Genomic DNA, 22962 nt, shown 5'->3' on the forward strand with positions numbered 1-22962 from the left:
CGCAACTTTCAGCAGCAGCCAAAAGGATTTGGACATTTAAGATCCTAAGTCGCTTTTTGAGTACACTTCTAAATCAAAGCAGTTTTGAAATACTTAAACGTAAACTGTACCATACTCACCTGGAACAGAAACACTCATTAATTTCAGAGAGCACTCATATATATTAACTCATATTAGCTTCAGCTGTTTCCATTAATGACCTCTGATTGTAAGGATTTGCATAATAAAATCTATCAGAATCTAGGTCATCCTTGACTCAGAGGCCTTTAATCCTTTAGACTCCACCAATCCCTGGGAAATCCTAATACAAAGAATCAGTCAATATTAATAAGATTAGGAAGATCTTTCAGGAACTATTTACAATAGGAACCTGATTCAAAAACCTCCTAGGTTATGTACCACAACTAACAGCACCTGAAATCAATTACTACCAAGCCCCACTTGTGAATGCCCCAGCAATGAAAAGATGAACTCCATGTCACTGCAGCACCAGAGTCAGAAGAGCTGTTAATCATAAAGTAGAAATCACACCTTGTTTGTCACAGCTCAGGAAAATCAGGGCTTGATGTCTAATTCCAATGCAACTATTCAACTGATGTAAAAAAATCCTATTAAAACCCCAAATCACCAGACACCTTGTGCATTTCCTAATTCATGCTGTGACCTACTCCTAAACAGCTTGCTAGCTTAGACTGAGTGAACCATTTCAATTTTTCATGGAAATTTGACATATCACACAGGACAACTTTTACCTCATATATGCAGAAACTGACTTTCTTCTTTTATTCTTAGCAGGAGCAAAATTTGTGAGCATCTGTTCCATTCACATACATACTCCAAACTACTGCTAATATATCACTTGATCCTGTATGGCGAGTGTATGTAGATGCATGCAGACATTTGAAATACTAACACAGTATTTCTACATCCAGCTGTGGTGACTTTTACTAAGCTTGCCAGTGATGCACATCCAGAAAGAGAGATATTCTCTGCATTGCATTACTTAACATGTACTAAACCAAAGATACAGAATCCTGGAAAACAATGAAGAAATAACACAAAAATAATTGTTGTGCTTCCTTCAAATTGAACTATGCTTTGATGTGATTAATTTGATATGGAAATACTAACGCATTAGTGGTAAAACCTGAATTAAGTCCATCAGAGAGATCCAGCCACAAATCTGACTCATACAAACTATGCCTAAAAATGTTATAGCTGTCAGCTACATAGAAGTCTAAGGGAAATACCTAGCCCTAAAAGGTCCATGCTGAAGGTCCATTAAGGCTCCAAAATTGAGGTTTTATTTATCAAGGTAACCATGGCTTGAACCAAGAAAAACAATTCTCTTCCGATTACTAGAACAGTGGAAAAGAAGAATGACCCCCTCCTCCCTTTTTTTGGGGGAGCATCTGGCTCGTCTCATGCATTGTAACAACTTCTGTGTCTTTCTTGGATATAAACCACAGGCAGTTTCCCTCTGTCCAAGAGACAATACAGCTCTTTATTCCCAGCCATTTCATCTGATGCAATACCCTTCATTTTACTCAAGTACTTAATGAGACCACTTACTGGAGGTTTGAAGGACATCTGTGGCTGTTACCTAGAAATTAAAGCTTCTGACTTAGAGCAAGGGACCACTTTAAACAAAATCTAAAACCTAAAGAGATTGCTAAGAAAATCTTGCCTGCGTGTTTGGAATAACTATTAAACACCCAGTATATATACACGCTGCTATTTGCAAATGCCAGAGATGAGTTTTAATCCCCTCAAAACCAGTTTAAAAGCACTGAGTAATGTGACCAGTGAAAAGCAAAGAACCAGTGAGTTCAATCCATGAGAATTACCATTGTAAAACACTTTTGCTAGTTGTTTAAAACAAGGATGTTAATGGAAACAAGCAACTTTCCAGGGTACATGTTCTACCCCTTTACTATGTCAGAGAAGTGTCATGTGTTGCAGAGCAGGCCCCAAAAGGATGTTCATGCTAACTCAGTAAAGTGAACATCCATCACAGCAATGAAGGCTAAAGCAGAATGCAGAAGAATTCAGTGAAATATGGGGACCCTCTTTTCCCACCTGATTTGCACTGCTTCCACTCCATGTGTTGTAACATAAGTGTGCAGAGAACCAAGGGCAGGTTGAGGAAAAAAACCAAACACAAACAGAATCACTCCAGAGAGAGATGTCCATCAACCCTTTTTTCCTCTGCTACTACGTCAGGTTTACACAAACATATTCTGAGCAGTAACATCTAGCTTTTTCATAATATGCATTAGGAAGTCACGTAGACCCCAAGTTCAGGTTAATTTACAGCAGGACTTCAGCCTGTGCTTATGTTTAAGCATCTGTTCAGGTGCTGTTGTGAATTTGAAATTTGTGCAGCCTTTAGGAAACTGCCTTTTCTACCTTGATTTCCCTGCACCGACATGGTGGAGATAATAAAACTTTTCAGCACAATTAACCTTCATCAGCTGATGTATATTCACATTTAGAATGCATCCAGTGCTGTTTCAGTTGAAAGAACTGAAGGTTGTTATAAACTGGAAGCACACTTCAAGTCACATTCAAGGTCTCAAGGAAATGTCATCAGAAACATAGAAAACAATGTATGTAATGATGAGCTGTAATGTGACCGCATGCCACCAGCAAAGTGTCACACAATGACAGCGTACCTAATAAATGTGACAAGATGGGATATGACCAGACACTACATATGAAATGCCACAATATGCGACTTCCACTGTAAGACACAGCCGATGAGACACCCTGCTGCAAGAAGTAATGTTGTCAGATTCCACCAAACTGGTTGGGAAGCAACAGCGAGTGGAAAGAAAGGGAACATTCTGTGAAAAACCCCATCTGATCTCTTCCTAACCTCTTTCCTGCTTTTTCCCTTTTCCTCGCCAATTTCTTGACATTCATCCTTGGTTGGGCTGCATCTGGTGCTTCTGTATGCTGACGCTTTTTAATTAGTAACCTTGCCTATGGCAAAAGGATTTGCAATGCCTAAACATCTGATGCTTTTTCCAAGTCCTGCATGGACCAGATTGATATAGCACAAAATAATCTCCTCTCAAGGGAAACGTGATTTGGGTAGCTACACTTACATCAGGGAGTGTGTAGATCCCCAGCCCAAGGTCATGTAAATGTAATTCAGGCACTATTCACTCTAGGAGAAAAAGTTGGCTTATAACTGAAGAATCAGATGTACATGTTCTGTGCTGCTTCTGCTACCACTGTGAATTGCAAAAACATGTTTCTCTTCTAGTATAATTTTAATATAAGTTACTTGTAATTATGAATCTGGATGTAATTAACTGCAGTAATTGTACTAAGCAAATCAAATTCTGCATTTGATCATACTGATAATAGGCTTGGAGAAGTTCTTTCTTCATCAAAAGATTTACTCAGATTTACACCAGTGTAATACAGTACAATTTGGTGCAGGAGGAGTTTTCCTTGGCTGTAAAATATACACTACAAATTCAGCAATTTACTTAAATAAATGCAGGTACCATTACATTTTCCTCTAAATTGTTCACTGTTTCTAAATGTTTCATTACTTCTCAAATGGGAGTTGCACCACCTCTTCCCTCTGTGCTTTTTCCAGCGACTGGCCATATCGCTTGCAGTCTTACCCTGATCTGCTGCTTTGAGGCTTTTGTGCAACTTTGTGCACTACACCCTAGGAATCTCAGAAATAAATCACTTGTGACAACTCTGAATCATTCTGAAACTTGCTAAGGACTAAACAAACTGTGTGACCTTTCTCTAACCAAACAGTCTTATTGGATCCATCAACTAACCATTTTAAACTAGTTACGTAGACTCCAGTGTCATGCTTAAGGCGCAACAGAATGCGTCTTCTGAGTGCTGAGTGAATTACAGGAGTGTCCCTCTATGGCTTTGCTGAAGATTTACTCAGTACACAAATTATCACAGGCACTGGCTGCCCACTCTGTTGCCTTTGTATAGGGCAATGAAAGCTGCAAGCCCACACACTGGAACTGGGAGAAGCTCAACTTCCTCAGCTTCAGGAAATCAGGAAAATGGCCTGTAATATGACTAATAAAAAGGTACTTTATGAAAGTTGGCACATCCTATTTAAAGGTGCTCATAAAACACCCTTCTAGCTGCAGCATGAACCACTGTTATTTGGAGTGCAAGGCATACAGGCTGGAGACCCATCTCCATAACACACAAAACACACGCAAGGGCTCTCAAAAGCCAGTGACGATATTTGAGTGAAGCCAGTCCATCAAAATGCTGGTGAATGGCCTGAAAAATGCAGATAGCCAAGTGTGAAGTTAAATGTGGTCTACAGGAATCCTTTGGCTAGCATATGGCAGAATGATGGAAAGTACTTTTCCATGCACCTGCCCTTGCTCTGCTGCAGGTTTGGCTTCCTGAGATTTGGTCTATATGGCTGCATTTACAAACATTTAATTCTTCTTACCTTGAGTCCATCTCACAATTTTTTACCATCACAGATGGCAGAATTTTATTCACTAGCAGTCTGGCCGTGCTTCAAACTCCCCTGCTCAAAAGCAGGATGTGCTGCCAGGATACCACAGCTCTCTCCATTTCCAGCTTCTTAATCCTTCACGAAAAAACCTTGCTTCTAGACAACAAATTGACAGGAAAGAGGGGCACCCCACACCACCCTAGCTTTCCTGGTTCCTCAGTTCCAGATCTTTGGTAGCTTTACAGACAAGCTTTAACTCTGCAAAGAAACCACCAGCATGAATGACTGGTGAACGTTTGCATTTTGGTCAAAGCCACAGTCTATGCTCTGGAGTCGAAAAGGGATTTGCTTTTATTTTGCTGCTTCATGGTAATTGATTGCTGATAACCCAGAGTGAACTTTTACATAGCTCACACAAAAATAACGCTTGTCATACCAGTAGAGCCCTCTCTACAGCCCCAATTATCAGAACGATAACAGTAAGCTGGCAACGTATCTGTGCTCTCCAAGGAATCTGCCATCCAGGCAAAGGACCGCACACACGTTACCTGTGTGTGCAGCTCTGGCAGTTCACTTCTCCCACGTCCTCTGCACTCTGCCTGCAAATCCACCTCTCATGGGAATATCAGAATGTTTATGAACTGAGCACTTTTTTTTTTTTTTTTAAATCAGCATTTACTTAATCCCTTATAAAAGCATTTGGTTTTTTCACCCCCTTGTCTTGAGATTACTCTGCTTATAATATTCCCCCCATCAAACTACACTGACTCAGCTCCCAGCAAAAACAACATTCATACCTGTAAGAGGCATAAATTTAAGGTTTGATGTTTCACAGCCCTGCAGTGAGAGAAGGGGCGGATATTTGTATATATCTCACCTGTTCATTTTATCCCATTGAAGGAATAAAATTTCTAGCTTTTGAACAAGGCACGTGGTGCTTCATTTTAACCCTGAAAAGCACTGGGATGTGAAATGGCCAGTCAGTGAATATTTTATGTGCAGAGAGACAGTTTGGGTCATTTTAGTGTTTTATGCTTTTGTTGTTTTTTAAATCTGGCCATAAGATGAGAAAAGGAACAAAAGCACTGTCCAGGACAGGAGAAATGTACAAGTGTGTAAGACAAATACTTTGTGGTAGACATCTTCAGAGACCAAGACCTTTTCAGGACTTCTAGAAGTTGCCAGCAACTGGAATGGCTAAACTGATTATCCCCTTCATCACAAGTCTCTATTATCTAATGGGCCATCGCTCTGAAATGTCAATATTAACAGTAAAAGTCAAACAACAAATTATTAAGTTTGGTAACATTAACTTTGAATCCTGGGTCAATTCACAATGAATGACTGGATCGTGCAATATATCCCAGAACCACTGTCTTTTTTGCTTCATGATTAAGTTTGATTCATTCTGTCAACTCTTCTGATGAGAGTCAAGAGCAGCAGACCTTGGCCCCATGAGCCATCTGCTCCCTGCTTCCCAGCAACTCTGCCACAACATGAGGGCCAAGACCTGTCAAAATTAGTGACCTAGACCGAAATAATCTCCTAATCATGGTATTCAACCAAAGCAGAGAGAATATAATTTCACAGGCCTTGGTTATCAAGTAAAATTAAGTTAGCAGTGCCTGCAATAAAACACTGTGACTGTTCCTAACTGACAGGGTAAACCCACTCCCATTACTCACTTGAGTAACCCCATTGATATCTATGGGGTGACCAAGGTGACCTGCTAAACACAATTCAGGTATATATAGGAAGCTGCCTGACAATGGTCCAGAACTTAGCTCTCAGTTTTTCACAGCCTCATCAGACCAGCTGTTCAGAGTGAAACTTTCCATACCAGGTATCTGCATAGGGCTGAACTTGATGAATTTTGAGGTAAAAGGTCCAGAATAAGAGGAAGGGGAAAAAGGACTTACTTTGCCTGTGTTAGGAAAGGAGTCTTATTTCTGCTCACATGAGATGCTCCAGACCCTCCACGCTTTTAAGCAACGGTTTGAAATTTTGCAGGGTTTAGCCTTGATGTCAAGAGTATACATTATGTCATCCCTGTGAATATTTGCCCAAATTTGGTCTCTCTGAAGACCTCTGCTAAGTTCCAGTTTGCACATGTTCAGTAAGAACCTGTTAAGAGTTTGGTAGTTATTTTTTCTCAACATTAAATATTTCCTGAGTGTACTCATTCCCCCATTCTGTAGGCCAGGTAGACCTGGCAGGCTCCACATGGAACTGCAAGCAGTGAGCACCTCGTCCTACTGCTCTTCTGACCTACCCACGGCCAACAAAGTGCAGGGCATATATGGCCTGAAACCACACTACTGCCTCTCCTGCTTTTTGCTGCTGTCTTGCAGGACTCAAGGCAACACAAAGGTGGTAATCTGAAACCCAGTGAGGTATGAGAAACCTAGAGGTGGTAAAACATGTTTTTCATGCCCTGAAGAGCCATGAAGCAATTGCAGAACTGCTTTGTAGTTCAGGTAAGACCCATATACTGTAAATGGATCTAAATTCAGTGAAGTTCCTTCTTGTTCTTAAATTATCAGCCAATACAAGTAACACAACAAACCTTTACTTCAGCTATATAGAGAATACACTGAGGTACATATATTTGCTCTTAAATACCTACATTAATCCTAAAAGCTTACAATCCCACCGAGGAAGCCAAGAATTTATTTGCATGTAGATATCACGCACAGCTATCTATGTGTAGCTTCATCTCAACACTTACTTGACAAAAGTAATTCCCAGGCCTTTCTATACTGTTGTTAAACCCCCAGCACTGAAGCTGTATCAGAAACTGCTGGCAGCGGTATTTCCTGCCACTTTAAGCCAGGCAAAACACAACTATGACTGCTAAAGAGAGAAGAAAATCTTTTTGGAAAGTAAAGAGATTTACAAGATGCTAAGTCATCATTTAATTATCCAAGAGGATTTAAAAAGTTTTTAATGATACAGAAACAGTGACAGTAGTCCACATTTTTATATTTGGAATTGTAAAGTACACTTTAGAACCATAAGTATAAAACTGTGAGACCAATGTAAAATATTAAGATTCAGACAATGAATTGCAAGATGTTTTTATTATTTGCCTTGAGGTTTTTGAGTCTTCAGGGTGCGATTTTATCACATCTGCAACCTCTTCTCCAGGAGGCTCAAAAACTATTCTCTTTTAAATAAAATGAAATGACAGCCAAGAATCCTGTATCATCACTTGATCCTAGCAGCTAAGAGCTCACAGTAAAATATCAACTATCATGAGATTTGTGATAAAACTGCAAGATCTGACAATCCTGCCAATAATTGATTCAGATCTGAAGTAAGAACCTGAATTCAATCACACTCAATCCTGAGAGAAATTATTTGGGTACAAGTCTGTTGAATGCATTTATCCTGCTGATAATAATTTATAACTTTACCCTACCCTACAGATAATTGGGTTTGATTCCCAAGGTACCAGGTTTCCGCTCACACCGTCAGGAATGCCTTGGCCTAAAAGGGTATGAAAATATTGACTATAAACTAAGAGAGCATAATGAATACTTTAAGACAGTGGAACACACAATATCTCTTTTATAGGCATGGAAATAGGACAACTACATTACAAATGAGTTATGACACTAACAATCACTTAGGGGACTGCTCTACATTTATACCTCTAAAATGTTTTACCATACCAGAACGCCATCAGTTCAGCCTATTGCATGTATTCTTAAGTAAGGCCACTTAAAAAAAAAAATCAAAATTATTATTATGCTTAATTGACAGTCTTTTCCATATTCCTTCAACTGTATAAGTCAGGATTTAGCAGAAGGAATCCTCTTAAAATGCTTTCACATGAAATGAGCAGTGATTCAAGTCTACTGTAGTATAAAAAAGCCACTCTTAACTTTCATTGCTCATGGGATATCTGGATTTAAATAACTCCCTAATTCAACACTATATATTCTCCTGAAGAAATTCTAGCAAGGCAGATTACAAAAGGAAACATTTCTTTGACAAGATCACTTTTAAAAATGGGAGCTGTTAAAGTTTCTCAGGTGCTGGGAATCTGAATAGTCACAGGTGGAGATGAAGAGATGGGCAGAGTACAGGTGAAGCAGTGAGTTCACAATCAATGCACTCATTCACACCTGGGAATTATCACATCAGAAATGCAATTCATCTGTGCTAGGATGACTGTCAGAAGCGACATGTTAGTTGCAGGAAGATATTTAGAATATTTTCATAAAAAACATGTCAGTAAGACCAATACTTTCTACTTAATTGTCTCTTTCAACAGTTCTGTCTCAGTAGATTAATATATCAAGAAATAATGCAAATTTGGGAAACTTAGATGAAAAATACATCCAGGCCATAGTTTGCTGCATTATTTCCAAGAAAACATGAAGGGAACTGTTTATTCTTTTCCAAGGACATAAGAGAAACAGTTGTTAACAGTTTAAGAAGTGGTTTTAAGAACTACAAAGGGTGAAATGAATAATGACGGTTATTATTAAGTAACTAATAATGCCTTCTAGAATAATAAAAAATACATCACATGTTAAACACGTTAACATGCCAACCAAAGTACTTTCTCCTCACCCCAAGACACTCCCAGGTGATGGGTTTGGATGGGCAAAGTACAGTCCAGCATCAGGCACAGCATGGCAGGTAGGAGGGGCGAGGATAATCAGGGAGGCATGTGTCAGCACTGTAACTGGAATGTCTCCTGGTAAAACAGCAGCAATGGATCTCAGGTCTCCCTGTATTTTACTGCTGCAGCAAAAGGATTTTTTGCCTTGACACCTGTTAGAATTTAAATCTGACTCTGAACTCTTTAACGCAACTAAAACTGCTACTGACTCAAAGTGAATTTTGCTTGATAAATCCTGAGTTTAAAATTGGAATCTAATGTTATCTTTGTTGTTTGGGGCTGAAATCCCAGGAAATACAGTGAATTTATTTTTAAGCAGTTTCATAAAAAGAGCATGGATGGTGCAGATCTGACCTGGACAAGTGGGTGAGCAACTAGAGCAAGAATCTGCATTTGGTCCAGCCCAGCTCTGTAGGCTGGGAGGTCTCACCGGGGCTGAGCACATTTCATGGTCAGAGCCCAGGGAGGAACCAACTGAGATCAGCTGGTATGAAACAGAGAAAGGACATAAAGCTATCATAGGTATGGTGGCAAAGGAAGGACATTTGTATTTCTTCATTTTTGAGGAATCCAGCTATCTGGTTTATATTCATATTGAAGAATGACAATTACATTGGTTAACTTGCCATTTTACAATATACATGAAGGGCCAAAGCAAGGCCAAGCAATGAGTCATTTCTACTTGAGCCAATCTATTTATAGCATAAAAAGGCAAATACAGATCCAAACACGTGCTCAGGCTCTCTTGTAATGCTTTGCCCTTTGCACCAGGGCCCCCCTCGCAGTCTTTGGTTACTTCACTGTTTGTGGGGATCCCCACAGCTGGCAGGCAAATACTGAAACCGCAGCAATTTCCTCGCTTATTATTTTTGGCAAAATAAATGAGGTATTGGGCTGTGTGACTCCCACCAGTGCAGAAAGGTGTCATTGAAGGAGGCAGGTAGTAACACACAATGAAATTCAGTGAACCTGCAGAAAACCAGAGTGTTTGACCCCCCCAGCAGTGAATTAACACGAGGGTAAGGAAGTGAAAACTTCCTTTCTCTTGCAGAGCTACTGTGCATCCTCTGACACTGGGGTGCTGCTGGAGACTGCAATAACTTCAGCAGCCTCTTTGCACCCAACCCATTTGTTATGGTGAGTGTGGATTCCTGGGTTCACCCTGACTTTGCTGATGTCCCAGTTTTATGCTACAGCGCTCTCATCTGTCCCTCTGGAGAGACAGGCACCCAGAGTCTGTCCACTCTGGATCTCCCTAAAACTGACAGCAAGTACTTACTGAGCTTTCCAAAAAGGCATCACAGTACCAATCTGTCCCATGGGTAAACGTCAACGAGGCAGAGATTTCAGGTTTACTCTCAATATGTAGTAAACATAATTGATGCTGTCACAAAAAACTGCTTTTTTAATAGTTTCAAAAAAAAAGTGCATTTTTATACATTTGCATTTCTATACAGCAAACCAGGGCTCACTAAAACCAGATGAGTGGAGCAGGCAAATCCCCTGCTTCTTGAAGAAGGGTAGAAGTGAGTATATTGCATTGCAATCCAAAACCCTTCACAGAGGGAAGCTCTAGTTCCCAAACCCAAATTAGGCTACACAGTACCAGTAATCATCAGAAAACATATTATACTGATAACTTCCTGGAATCATGCCTATCTTTGTGTTACTATTCACCACCTGCATAGGTGAACCGAGGTTAATCACAGTAGGAAACTGTTATGAAATAATTTTGACTGAGGAAATAACCAATTAAAGTTTCCCCCACAGCAAACAAGCATAGCTGCAAGTGTTTGAGCTGCTCTGGGAAGAATAGTACTATTCACAAGCTTAAAGCAACTATATTTTACTATATTGCAGAACCAGGATGTAAAAGGAAAATCTTCATGTATCAACAGCTATAGTGGACACAATGTAACTCCAACTATCTTCCATATATACAAATATATATGTGTATATATATGAATGTGTGCACACACCTTCTATTTAAGGAGGCTCCTCAACACGCTGAAGCCTGCCATACACAACTTGTTTGTAACATGTAAATCAACAAACACAAGCAAAGCATTCAGCTTCTAAGAGCATCTTTCAGATCAAGTGTGCCTTTACGAACAGATGCTGCAGAGCATGAAAACAACCATTCCGACTAATTCCATCTCTCTCAGCAGAAACCCTATCTTTAAAGTCACTCATCACCGAATGGCCTTTGGTCTGCAGAAAAATGTGAAGTATGCTTTAATTACATCCCCAGTGGCCTCCCATTTGATGTCCTGTCCACTGTATCTCTGCCGAGACAGCCTTATCTCAGGATATTTTTCAATTACACTAAACAGCATTTATTCAGGTCCTCACTGATTCACCGTATCACTATGTGGCTATTTGCTCTTTAACCGTAATTTTGAAAAGTGAAGTCTGCCTCATTAAACAATGTAAGATTTCCAGTAACAATAATAATGGCTACACTAATTAACATTACATTCAGATGGAATCCCTCTGAATCACACTGCTAGCATGTTTATACCGAACATGTTAATATCTACTTATGTTCTTACAAGAGAATTCTTGCTTTATAACAATACATTCGAGTTGCGAATTAAGCACCGCTTGGTACATTAGATATGTTGTCCCTGTATTTTAGTGCACTGCATCATTCACGTTTCATTCACACATTGTTTCCTTTTTACAACAGCTAGTCATATGCATCAGAGGAACTGGATATCAGCCCTGCGCGGTGAAGATGTCTTTTCTCTGTCATCTGATTTTTCAGTCAGCCTCTTGCAGCACTCTGCAACACACAGAAAAAACTCCTTCATGCACATCTTACCTCTTTGGTGTGGGTATGGAAGGAGACTGACATGTCCAAAAGAAGTTTCCTCTGTTCCACCCTCCGGACAAAGTCCTGAATCCGTACTTCCAGATGTCGGGCTGCTTTATAGATCTCTTCAGGGTCACATTCCCCAGTCTGAGCCAACTGCTCTGCAGCCTCCAAAAGCTTGTCTGCATTGGTGTACGTATTCTATCAGCAAACAAAGCAAGAAATGGAGTATGAGTAATACAACTGTGGCAAGTAAACCTCTGAAGCAGGCTGTTTATACTTTCAAAGGCATGAAAGCAAGTGATTACCAGAGTTTTAAAACAATAGTAATAACTCCTACTGGCACTGCCATCTGTGAAAGGAGAACGTATAAAGCCACATAGACTAATCCCTGAGTGCACATGAAATATTTTCTTACTTGAAACACACCACCCCAGCCCAACCCTGCCAGGCACAGCAACAAGACTGTGCACTTGTTTATTTCCAAGTCCCCTGGAATTTCTCAAAGATAATGTAATGAAGCAAGTGGGACTAACTACCTCAGAATCCTACAGTGCCTCACGTGACACTCGGCTACAAGCTTGTTGCAAAGGCCTCCCAACAGCTATCACATTACAGCATGTAATCATGTTAGCCAGAGATGTCTCAGCCTCAAGAAACATTTGCCTTTCACTGCCTTTTCTGAGATCACTCGAGAAGGCTGCGTCTTCAAGTTCCTTCTACGTTTTTTCCTCTCATCTACTGTTCTGCATCGTATTTCTGAACAGAGTAAGTCCATGTGATCAGCTTACAGCTGCCAATATTTAATGCTCAGATTGCTTTGGAGGGGTATCATTTCCAGTCTGTCTGAGGTATGTACCTGCCCTCCACTGCATAAGAATTTGAACACTTCACCATCCTGAACAGATTTCTCTCGTAGCCACGGCCTTTGCAATATGAGCTGTATTACCCTTATTTTACAGAGAGGGAACTGGAGAACGCAGAAGCTAAGTGATGTACCCAAGACATGCCAGACTGTGGAGGAACAGAGGTGAATTCCATCAAATTTATCTCAGCTTTCAAACTACCTGCCCATCCTTTCTCTCCCTCTTCCACATTTCTGGAAAACACCACTGAACTAATATACCAGAGACCCTCATAAATAACGGCAGAAATGGAAAGGGAGTGCAGTCATCTCCTCCATAGCCATGGAGCTATGGTTTAGCCAGCTATGTTTAGCTAACTAAACATAGCCAACCCTTGCTGTCATAGAAAAGCTTTCTTCACTCAAGTTGAGGCCAACAGCTCTGTGTCACTTAACAAAAATAAGGAGAGACAAAGATATCAGCTTAAGGGTATTTCCAGTATCAAGTGAGATCTTCAGAAATGCTCAGCCTTGGTCTAAGACTGCTCCCACTGGGAATTTTAACCTCCCCATCAATAGAAGCAGAGTTGTAAGACTTTCCTTTTCAAAACCCTACTGAGAATCCTTCTCAGTTTAAAAAAGCATTAACTTTATACATATACACAAATTACCTTTGAACACTGTGGACACACATGTCCTTCTGAGCACTAAAGGAACACTGTCAAACATAAAAGCCATGAATCAAGTCATGTTGTTCTTACTTAGATAGTATCCTGCTGCAGTCAATATTTGTTGCTGGAGAAAATATTTAATACGAAGATGGAACACTGGCCTCCAAGTGTTTAATGGGGGAAAATATTTCCAGTTATAAAAAGCAGAAAGAAAACAGCTCATTCACTGTTCATTTTCCCAGTTTCTGAGGGCTGACTATAAATATACAGTATTTGCATTTCTCCTTTTGGACTGTGAAAAACGTATTCTAGACAGTTTTGTTACCAATAGTAAATTTTTATTCCCTCACTGTCAGGCCACTGCTATAATGGTTAGGTTGTTAACAGTGGCAAAATGTTATGTTTTAATAATCATTTTTTGGAAACCTCTTTAGCTGAGAATTTGTAAAAAATGTTCCATTCAATATGATCTGAATTAGGGTCCAGTTTCACTTAACAGCATCCTTTCTGAATGATCCTCTTCCAACAGTATTTGCCAAAGCCAGCACTATTTTTCAGTCTACTCCACTCTAGGGTTTTTCACACATTACCACTACAACAGCTCAAACACCAGTCCAGCTCCCCGGGGAGAAGGCTGTCCCCTGCTTTTATTTATAATATTTAGTACACTTTTAAATGCATTCGCTCTCTGCTTATAGCACAGATTTGAAACACAGACACCTTTGCTGCAATACAGTATGAATACAGCTTTGCTGCATTTGTCCCTAACACGCTTATGTTCATCTCTGCTGAAAACCATGACATGTTTAACCACTCCAACATGTGACATACCTAACTACATCTAGATGAGGTGAGTTCACCAATACGATGATCAGGTATAAATACACTGCATGGTGAAGAGGGTGTAGGCTGAGCCCTAGACTTTGGGGGAAAAAAAGAATGCAGATTGGCCTCAACAGAGCCTCTGGCCACACTGCACAGACAGTAAAGGTCCTGCAGAAGTCCCTTTGTAGTGCACGAGGTTCTCCAAAGGGAAAGGGGATTTTCTGCAAGGAAGCTGGCTAGATGTGGAAGGAGGCACATGCTGTGTTTCCCCTGGGCTGTGCCAGGCACTGTCAGCATACAGTGATGCTTAAATGTGTCATGCACAAGAAGCCTGAACACAGCACATTTTAACTATGGTGAAATTTTTGTTCACCTCTTTTTCTATCTTTGTCCACTGAGTTCCCAGCTAAGTGTCTGGGTTTTAAACAGGTGCAGTTTATGACAGGAAAAACATTAATGGCTTTATCCCTGTCATTCTAGAAGTAAGGTCTGGTGTTGAGAGATTTCCATCTCACTGTTGCAGATTTAAGAGGTTTAGATACATTTCAGATAAGCAACCGCATTTGGGAGTTATCCACACTCTCATTGAACTTCAGAGTTTGACGTATTCATGAAAGGATTGTCATCTACTGTCAGCTGAGGTATAAACACAGCGCAGCCCAAATAACCTAGAGATTAGTTATTTGCTCTACTTTTGTTCCGTTCATTTGCTTCAAGTGTACATAAATCATATGGAATCATAGAATCATAGAATGGTTTGGGTTGGAAGGGACCTTAAAGATCATCTAGTTCCAACCCCCCGCTATGGCTGGGACACCTTCCACTAGACCATGCATCAGAAGTTGTTACGCATATAAAATATTTTCATGTACATCTATTCCTCTACAAGTGTGGAACTAAAGCTATATACCAGTACCTAAGCTGGTACTATAATGCTGCACTGCTTGCCTGCTTCATACATTTTCATCCTGAGCTCGCTCTCCTATTAGTAAGCTCTTCAGAGTACAGACCCTTATTTCATTTGTTTGAAGCACTGTGTACTTTTTTTGGTGCGACATAACCCTGGATCAGGCAAGGTGGGAATCCAAGACAGAATTAAGTTTTATGGTGAAGAAAAGCATAGAATGCCTCCTTGTCCTGCTACCCCCAGCCAGAAGGGGATACCTCAGATTCCCAGTCCTTCTGCAATCTGGGAGGATCTACCAGGAGCACAGGATTGAAGTACATCTCCAAACTGGAAGCAAGATTCAAAACTTTGGAAGAAATTTTTGCTACTACAATTTTTGCTATAATCATGGCTGTCCCCTTTTCTGCAAACTGCAGACCCATGGAAGGTTTTCTGGGGCATCCTGAGGAAGGTGACACCAGAAATGGCTAATCCCTCTAGAGGAAAGATCCCATGAAGTATCTCTCTTCTACATCTGTAGAAATTAGTTCCTGTCAAACAATAATAGCACAAGTTCCACAAAAAAATAACCTATGAGTTATAAAATGATATGGTCTCTAAAACTTTAGGGATGTGTGGTATTTTCTCCTAATGTTGCATTAAATCTTGAGAGAACTGTCATATGTAAACCATTACTGATCTGCTAACTGGCTTCACATATACTTCTGCACCGTTTCAAGCGCAAAACCAATTTCCAACTAAAATCCCTTAATAATCTTCCTAAACTAATCTTTGCATAATCACCTATTTCAATCACGAAATCTGCAATCACAAGAAAAGGAAATTGTTCAGGTTTTAGAATGACTGTAATATATGCTTTTGGAATTCATTTTAGACAGAACCAGGAGGCTTTCGTATCTCTTCTGTTTCTTGCAAATAACAAAAAAGAAACACAGTTATGAAAAATAAATAGACTAACAAAACCTATACAACAATCCCTACCACAATTCAGAATTGGAGGTGATTGTTGTCTTATCCCACGGCAATATGTACTAACAGGTTTCCCATATCTTTGGCTCATTAACTGTTATCAGTTTGATATTCTGTAGCAAGTTGAAAGAAATGGCTGATGAAAAAGCTGATGTGAAATTTTTGCCTGTTACATCTGTCATGCTTTCCTCTGCATTTCATACCAACAAGCACCAAAATGTCAGGATCCATTTCCATCTGTGATTCAGGTAGCAGATCTCAGCTGAGATTCCACCGTCTCTCCAGGTTAACATGTATGAAGCCATTGCTGCACTGGAAGTGACTATCCAAACACAGCTCTTTCAGCAAACTGCCTGAGATTTCCTTAAAGTTGAAATAAACATTACTTTGCCCATAATCTTTATGCCAGAGAAGTGTTTCGTCAACTGTTCTCTCCAAATCTTTTTAACCCAGAGTAGGAGTTGCACTGATTCTCAACATCAGAGAGCAGTGGCTGCAGGCAGCTTGTGCTTGGCCTCATCTGTCACACAGAAAATAGCATTGCAATGTTCAGTACAAACCAACCAAAGGGCCCTAATTCTGGTTTGAAAGTATTTGGCATTTTTTCCTAATCAAAAACAAATAGATAATTAAATGAAAAAACACTGAATAATGCATCAGTTAATTCTCGGACCAATATAAGGTTAGAGGCAGTGGAACAGAAATATTTTGCCTTTCTTATTTATGATACGTATTGCAAGCTAAAGAAGTCTAAAATCTTAGTCACTTAGAAACAAATTAGAATGCAACAGACAAATTCAGTTTGAAGGGGCCTACCACGATCATCTAGTCCCCCTGCCTGACCACTTCAGGGCTGACCAAAAGTTAAAGTGTGTTGTTAAGGGCATTGTCCAAATGCCTCTTAAACACTGACAGGCTTGGGGCATCGACCACCTCTGTAGGAAGCCTGTTGCAGTGTTTGACCACCCTCTCGGTAAAGAAATGCTTCCTAAGGTCCAGTCTGAACCTCCCTCACGCAGCTTTGAACCATTCCCACGTGTCCTGTCACTGGATCCCAGGGAGAAGAGCTCAGCACCTCCCTCTCCACATCCCCTCCTCAGGAAGGTGCAGAGAGCAATGGGGTCACCCCTCAGCCTCCTTCTCTCCAAACTGTACAAGCCCAGAGTCCTTGGCTGCTCCTCACAGGATGTGCCTTCCAGCCCTGTCACCAGCTTTGTCGTGCTCCTCTGGATGCACTCAAGGAACTTAACATCCTTTTTAAATTAAAAGAAAAAAAAAAAAAAAAGGAAACATACCAATCATATCTATTTGTGTGCTTTTCACTGATCCCTCCCCACGTTTTTAAGGCATCAATCAATGTAGTGCAGCATTTTAGTTTCAACCCAAGTGCATTTTCAGAAAATGGTTCCATGTAGTTTTCCCTCTACTCCTAGCAACTACATTTGTAACTAGTTTATTGCTGCATGTTTCTTGGCAGATTACATTGAAAATAGCTATGTCTAATGGTAGTCCAGGGCAGAGTTCGTGGCCCAAATCTCGGCAATTTTTTTCCAGAACAATCTCCCTTTGCACAGTATTTTACAGCTGTTTATTATAGTTGAGAGGTTTTCATGGCAACTGTCTCCAAGATCGCCAATGTGTTGCGAACCATGCCAATCAGCCAGGGAAAGATGTTCGGTTGTAGACATTAAGAGAAAAGTGAGGTAGGGGAACGGGGCAGGTGACCAGACACACTATCCCATTAAACACAAATGACATACCCTGGACGCTGCACTTCCTGAGTACCTGTTTAGACATGCTGAAGGGGAAGGAGGCAGCACTGATTTACCTTATTCTGTGTTAATCAAGTTCTGGGGCCAGGAAAGGCAGTTCCAGGCAAAGGTTCCTCATATGGATTCAGAGAGCTTTGTCACCTAGTTTTTACCCGGTAAAAGGAACGGAAGAAATGGCATCTCTAGAGGCCAGTAAGTACTGACTAGAGAGAGAACTTAGACAACTAGCTTAGATCTGATCTTCTTGACTAAAGACTAGTGATGTGAATCCCATCTTATGCCTGCAGGCTGAAGCTTAGGAGACTTATTAGGCTTTCTGTGATGTGATCTCTCCTTTATGTTCTTTAGAGTCGTGACTCGACTCTTCAACACCAAAGATGAAATCGCAGTACTATTACTCCTGCTGTGAAGATGGGATGTTGAGACAAAGTTCAAAGCCTGATCCATCTCTCGCTGAAAATAGTAAAAAGGATCTTACTGACTTCAGTGAGAACTGGGTCAGCCTCCTAGCCATTTACTTGAGATCGCAGGAGGAGACGAAAAATGGCAAAGGGCTAAAAATAGAACTCTGGAAGCCTCATACCCCTGTTCTGCACATAGACAGTGGGTAGCACTCCTCCCCGCAGAAACTACAGCACGATTCACGTTCGCAAAATTATAAGTATGGAGCTGATTCTGCATTTCTTCTCAATTGTTATAAACTATCATTATCCTTAATTATGAAGTTCAGTTACTGCTATCAGATTCTTTGCTCAAGCCATTTTGTTAAAATTAGCTCCAGTTTTTTGTTTAGGTTAAGTGATCTCACAGTCGGGCTTTTGTGGAGAATTATATCTGTAGTAATTTGATATTCTAAAGCTAAAATGAGTGACCACAATGAAGCATTTCTTTGATAAATAAATCTGGGGTTTAAGGAAGCATCCATCTTTGTCAAAATTCCTCCTCTCTTAAGAAGGGCAAAGGCTAAGTGCATATGATGATCTAATGTAAGATGTGATTTTATTCAGTTTGAATTTCACATAATCAAATCAAGACCTGTATTCTTACTTGTGCTTTATTGCTCTAATTCAAAACAGACTTACCAGGAATTACAGTTACAGAAGTTAAAGGCAGAACATCTCTCTGAGGTCATGCAGCCACTTGCTCTATCAGTACAGGACTGTTCCCTACTGTAAACTAGAACAGAAACTTCTGTGGACCTTTTAAAAAAATATCCAGGTTAATGAAGTTTCCATCACCTTCTTTTGCAGACTGTTCTTCCCTTAGATATGGCAACTCATCTCAAGTTTCTCTTGTCATAATTTTGCCCCAGTTCTCCTTGCACTGTCCTTGAAGTTTGAGCTCTTCAAATACTACAGCCTGTTATATTCATCTTTTGATGGACGCGTAAGAACATGCCCACCTTTAAATGAGTGAATCACACCTGTTTAAGCAGTTCAACAAATGAGGGTCTCGGACAAGTTTGTGACTGCGAGCACGTGTGAGTGTGTGTCTAAGTATCAACCACCTAACAATTTCAACGAAATTACTACTACTCTCAAAACTGCATCTATTTACAAATGCAGTCTAGGAACCAGAGTGCCTGGAATGTCACCTATGCTTCACACGAGCAATGCATAGAAAACCTCTCTCCCAGCTCCTGGAAAAGTTATCTTTGCAGCTGGTACATGGGTTGAAAGGTCCTTACGCCTCTCATCTCCCTTTGTGAGACTATGGCTCACTCACAGTGTTTTAAATGATTTTTCTTCAGATGCTGTCTGGCTGACCATCTGTATTTACTGATCCTTTGTTACTTCTTTTCTCACTGACATTTGAAGTTTAGCTTAGTTCAGGAACATCCACAGATTTGGGGAATGTGAAGTTTGCTCCCACTTCAGATGGCTCAGAGGCCAGATATAGTACCATGCTGGTACTAATTACTACTTTACACCTCCAGTAATTCCAAGATTTCAGTGGATTATCAAAGCATAAGGGATTTTTCAGCATGAATGAGACAAAAAGTTCCCAGGAATGATGAGGTGGATATCACACAGCATCCTCACTAACCAGATATTTTTCCACATATTGTTGTCTTTTATTTATGATTTTTTCTCAGGGTTCACATACAAATTGAGATGAATTTATTATTTGAATTTAAAAGAATTATACTTACACATTACATCAAATGCTGAAACCCCAGATAAATTGTTTAAAAGTTACCTTAGACCTTCAAATTAATAAATAAGCAAGATTAGAATTAGCAGCTGGAAATAAATTAGTTAAAAGAATTCTTCTTTGTGCTATTTCATATTGAGTGCTTACTTTAGGTGAAAAAAATGTTGCTTATGGTATATTTTATCACATCAACTGTTCATCTCAATCAGGAGTGCAGTCATACATCAAGTAGAGAATACTCTTATTACTGCAATCACGCTAATTAACTCCAGTGTGATCACAACCATTATTCAATGAAATGTCAGTGAAACATATAGTGAAATAATGTTTTAAATGCCATCTAATATCACACATCATATACAATATTAGTAAGTATGCAAAGACACATAGATGCAACATGCATGCACATAGCACATACAAAGAACAAGCTAACTTCTTAGCTCAGTGTGGTCAGCTTAACCATCACTGAATTTTTCCATCACTACTGAAAAATACCATCTATGCAAGGACTTGACTTTGACTGTCTCCAAAGCTATTTTCTGCTTCTAAACAGAATGCTCAAAAGCATGTTTGGCAAAGATCTAGACTTTTCAAACCTATGTTTAGATTTTTTTTTGTTGCAAGGGGGAAGACAAGGGATTTCATTCTTTTCGTAGGCAGAAAGACTACACCCACCAAAGGCTTCACCCCGAGCCCGGCAAACTTCATCTTTTCTATTTTAATAGTATATATGTGCAATCTCCTCTACTAAAAAAACTACTAAGCATTTGCTTTATATGAGATAAGTAAATATTGCTACTCTTTCCAGGGAAGTAGTCTGCACGCTTCATGTTCTAATGAGGGCATATCATTGCAGGATTACACTGGAGTCTGATACACATCCTTGAAGAAGGTGCAGTTTAAACTACCAGAAATAGATGCACCTTTACAATTTATGAGATGGGATTTAAGAAGTTTTGATCTATAAAACCCCACACAGGAGCTGGAAGAACACCTCTTTGGCCCAAGAATGAAGTCTTAATCCCACAAAGCCATCTTTGGCATCTTTCCTGAGGCAAGACAGGTTGCCAGCTGAGACAGCAGTGCTGCCCCAGGAAGGCTCATCCCCTCGGTCTAACACACAAACAACTCTGTTTACAAACTGAAGAACCATCAGAGGAAACAATCTTCAGAGACTGCATTGAAAAAACTTGACACTTTTAACTGAGGTGGTCTCACAGCCCTTCAAAGCCAGCAGTTATATCTCACTCTGGCACCTTAAAGCACCCTAAATAGAAAGAGCATCTACTTAATATGGAGGCTCATTTTGCGCTTATGGGGGAAGGAGTAGGAAATACAGTGGTAGGGTTATGCAGGTAAAGGTCAATTAATGCTCTTCGGAATAGGTTTTTTTCTGTCGTCCTACTGCTCTTCTGAGAGAAGCATACCTAAACAGCTTATTAAAATGAGATGATGAAATAGTTCCATTGCTGTTAAATATTTTCAAAATGTTATGGACTCTATAAGGATGTATAAGAATTAGGGAAGATATCTGAAATTGATGATTATTAGCCAAGTTTTATCCTAGTATTTGATGCTTGGTAACATCCATAAAAAGAGTTTGATCCCTTCTCCTTGCACTGTATGAATGAGAGCTGCTCAAGTGACTGTAAGGTAACTGAGCCTTTAAAACTCAGCAAAGGTGGAGAAAGCTTTTTTTTTTCCCCCAGAGATAACAAGGGAGTACAAGAAGGCAAACTGTCAGTGAAATGCAGTATTTTGAAAGCTTCTCAAATGATAAATATCATCAATGAGCCCAGACAGTTCACAGCAAAGCCCCACAACTTCTTTATGATAGAGGGAAAAGGGAAGGTGAGTTGAGAAACAAAGAAACGTGTGGCAGCTCAGAGGTGAGCAACAATCTAGGAGGGCACAGTATTGCTTTCTGTCCCAAAGGCTCAACTTGCATCTTTTCCGAGCCCCGCAGACATGAGTACAACCATGACAGCTTTATCAAGTCCTGCCGGTCTCCCGAATTGAAATAACTTCAGGCATTCTGCATTTAATATCATGCTCACAGTTTGGAGATTACAAAGACACAGCAACAACAGTATTAAAAGGCTTTGGACTGTCAGCAGCACTGGGAAAATTCAGTACCAAATACAACTGATGGCACTGCTGCCCTGAAAACATAGGCAGAAATAAACTTACGAGGATGTGAGTTCTGTAAACTGCCTGGCTTTGTTTCTAGCATCTAGGTTTTTAATGAAACCTGCTTTAAATAAGACAGCAAAGCATTTCCTTTCCCTGTTTCCCCCACAGCCACGACCTTGACTCAGCTATGCCTTTATTTCCATTAATGTAGAGACACGTTATAACATCTTTCCTGAAGCACGTTTTGAGTGACATGGGACTGTTTATAGAACGAGATAACATTTAACAGAAGAAAATTCAGCAAAATTTTCTCCCGAATTCTCCAAAGCTTTCAGCTTAAGAATTCCTATATAGCCAAATATAGAAACTAGGCAGTCTGGAGCACAACACAGTACTGCATATACATCACATAATTATACTTAATTTCTGTCTGGTAATATGTGACAAAAATATTACTAGATGCGGCATAGGCTGCTGCAAAAAGGTAAGTCTACCACGAACGCATCACAGGACCTCAAGATTTGCAGTGAACTCTATTTTGCTGTAAGTTAAAGGCCACCTCTGACAAGCACACTGATGTTTGACAGAAAAAGGATACAGAGGAAAATATGCCACAGCCCTTTAGCAGGGTCAGTGCACTGCTGCTACCTCAGGAAGAATAGAGATTTAATGAACTTTTTGCTGCTGCTCCTCTGAAGCACAGATTACCTCCCTGACACACTGCATTGCATCCGCTCCCATGCACCGACCCAGGTGGGAGTGGTGCAGGAA

General features: G+C 40.1%; 1 protein-coding gene across 6 annotated transcripts in view; it reads right to left on the reverse strand.

Moving 5' to 3' along the window:
* The window catches only part of KALRN (kalirin RhoGEF kinase), a 518343-nt gene that overhangs the window by 203387 nt on the left and 291994 nt on the right, over window positions 1–22962 (reverse strand). For all 6 annotated transcript variants that reach the window (XM_054830972.1, XM_054830978.1, XM_054830973.1 and 3 more), the window contains exon 11: window positions 11926–12117. In XM_054830972.1, coding sequence (XP_054686947.1) covers window positions 11926–12117 — 192 coding nt within the window. The remainder of the gene's footprint in view (window positions 1–11925; window positions 12118–22962) is intronic.

Source organism: Grus americana, chromosome 6 (genome assembly GCF_028858705.1).
Source record: "Grus americana isolate bGruAme1 chromosome 6, bGruAme1.mat, whole genome shotgun sequence".
NCBI classification, from domain to species: Eukaryota; Metazoa; Chordata; class Aves; order Gruiformes; family Gruidae; genus Grus; species Grus americana.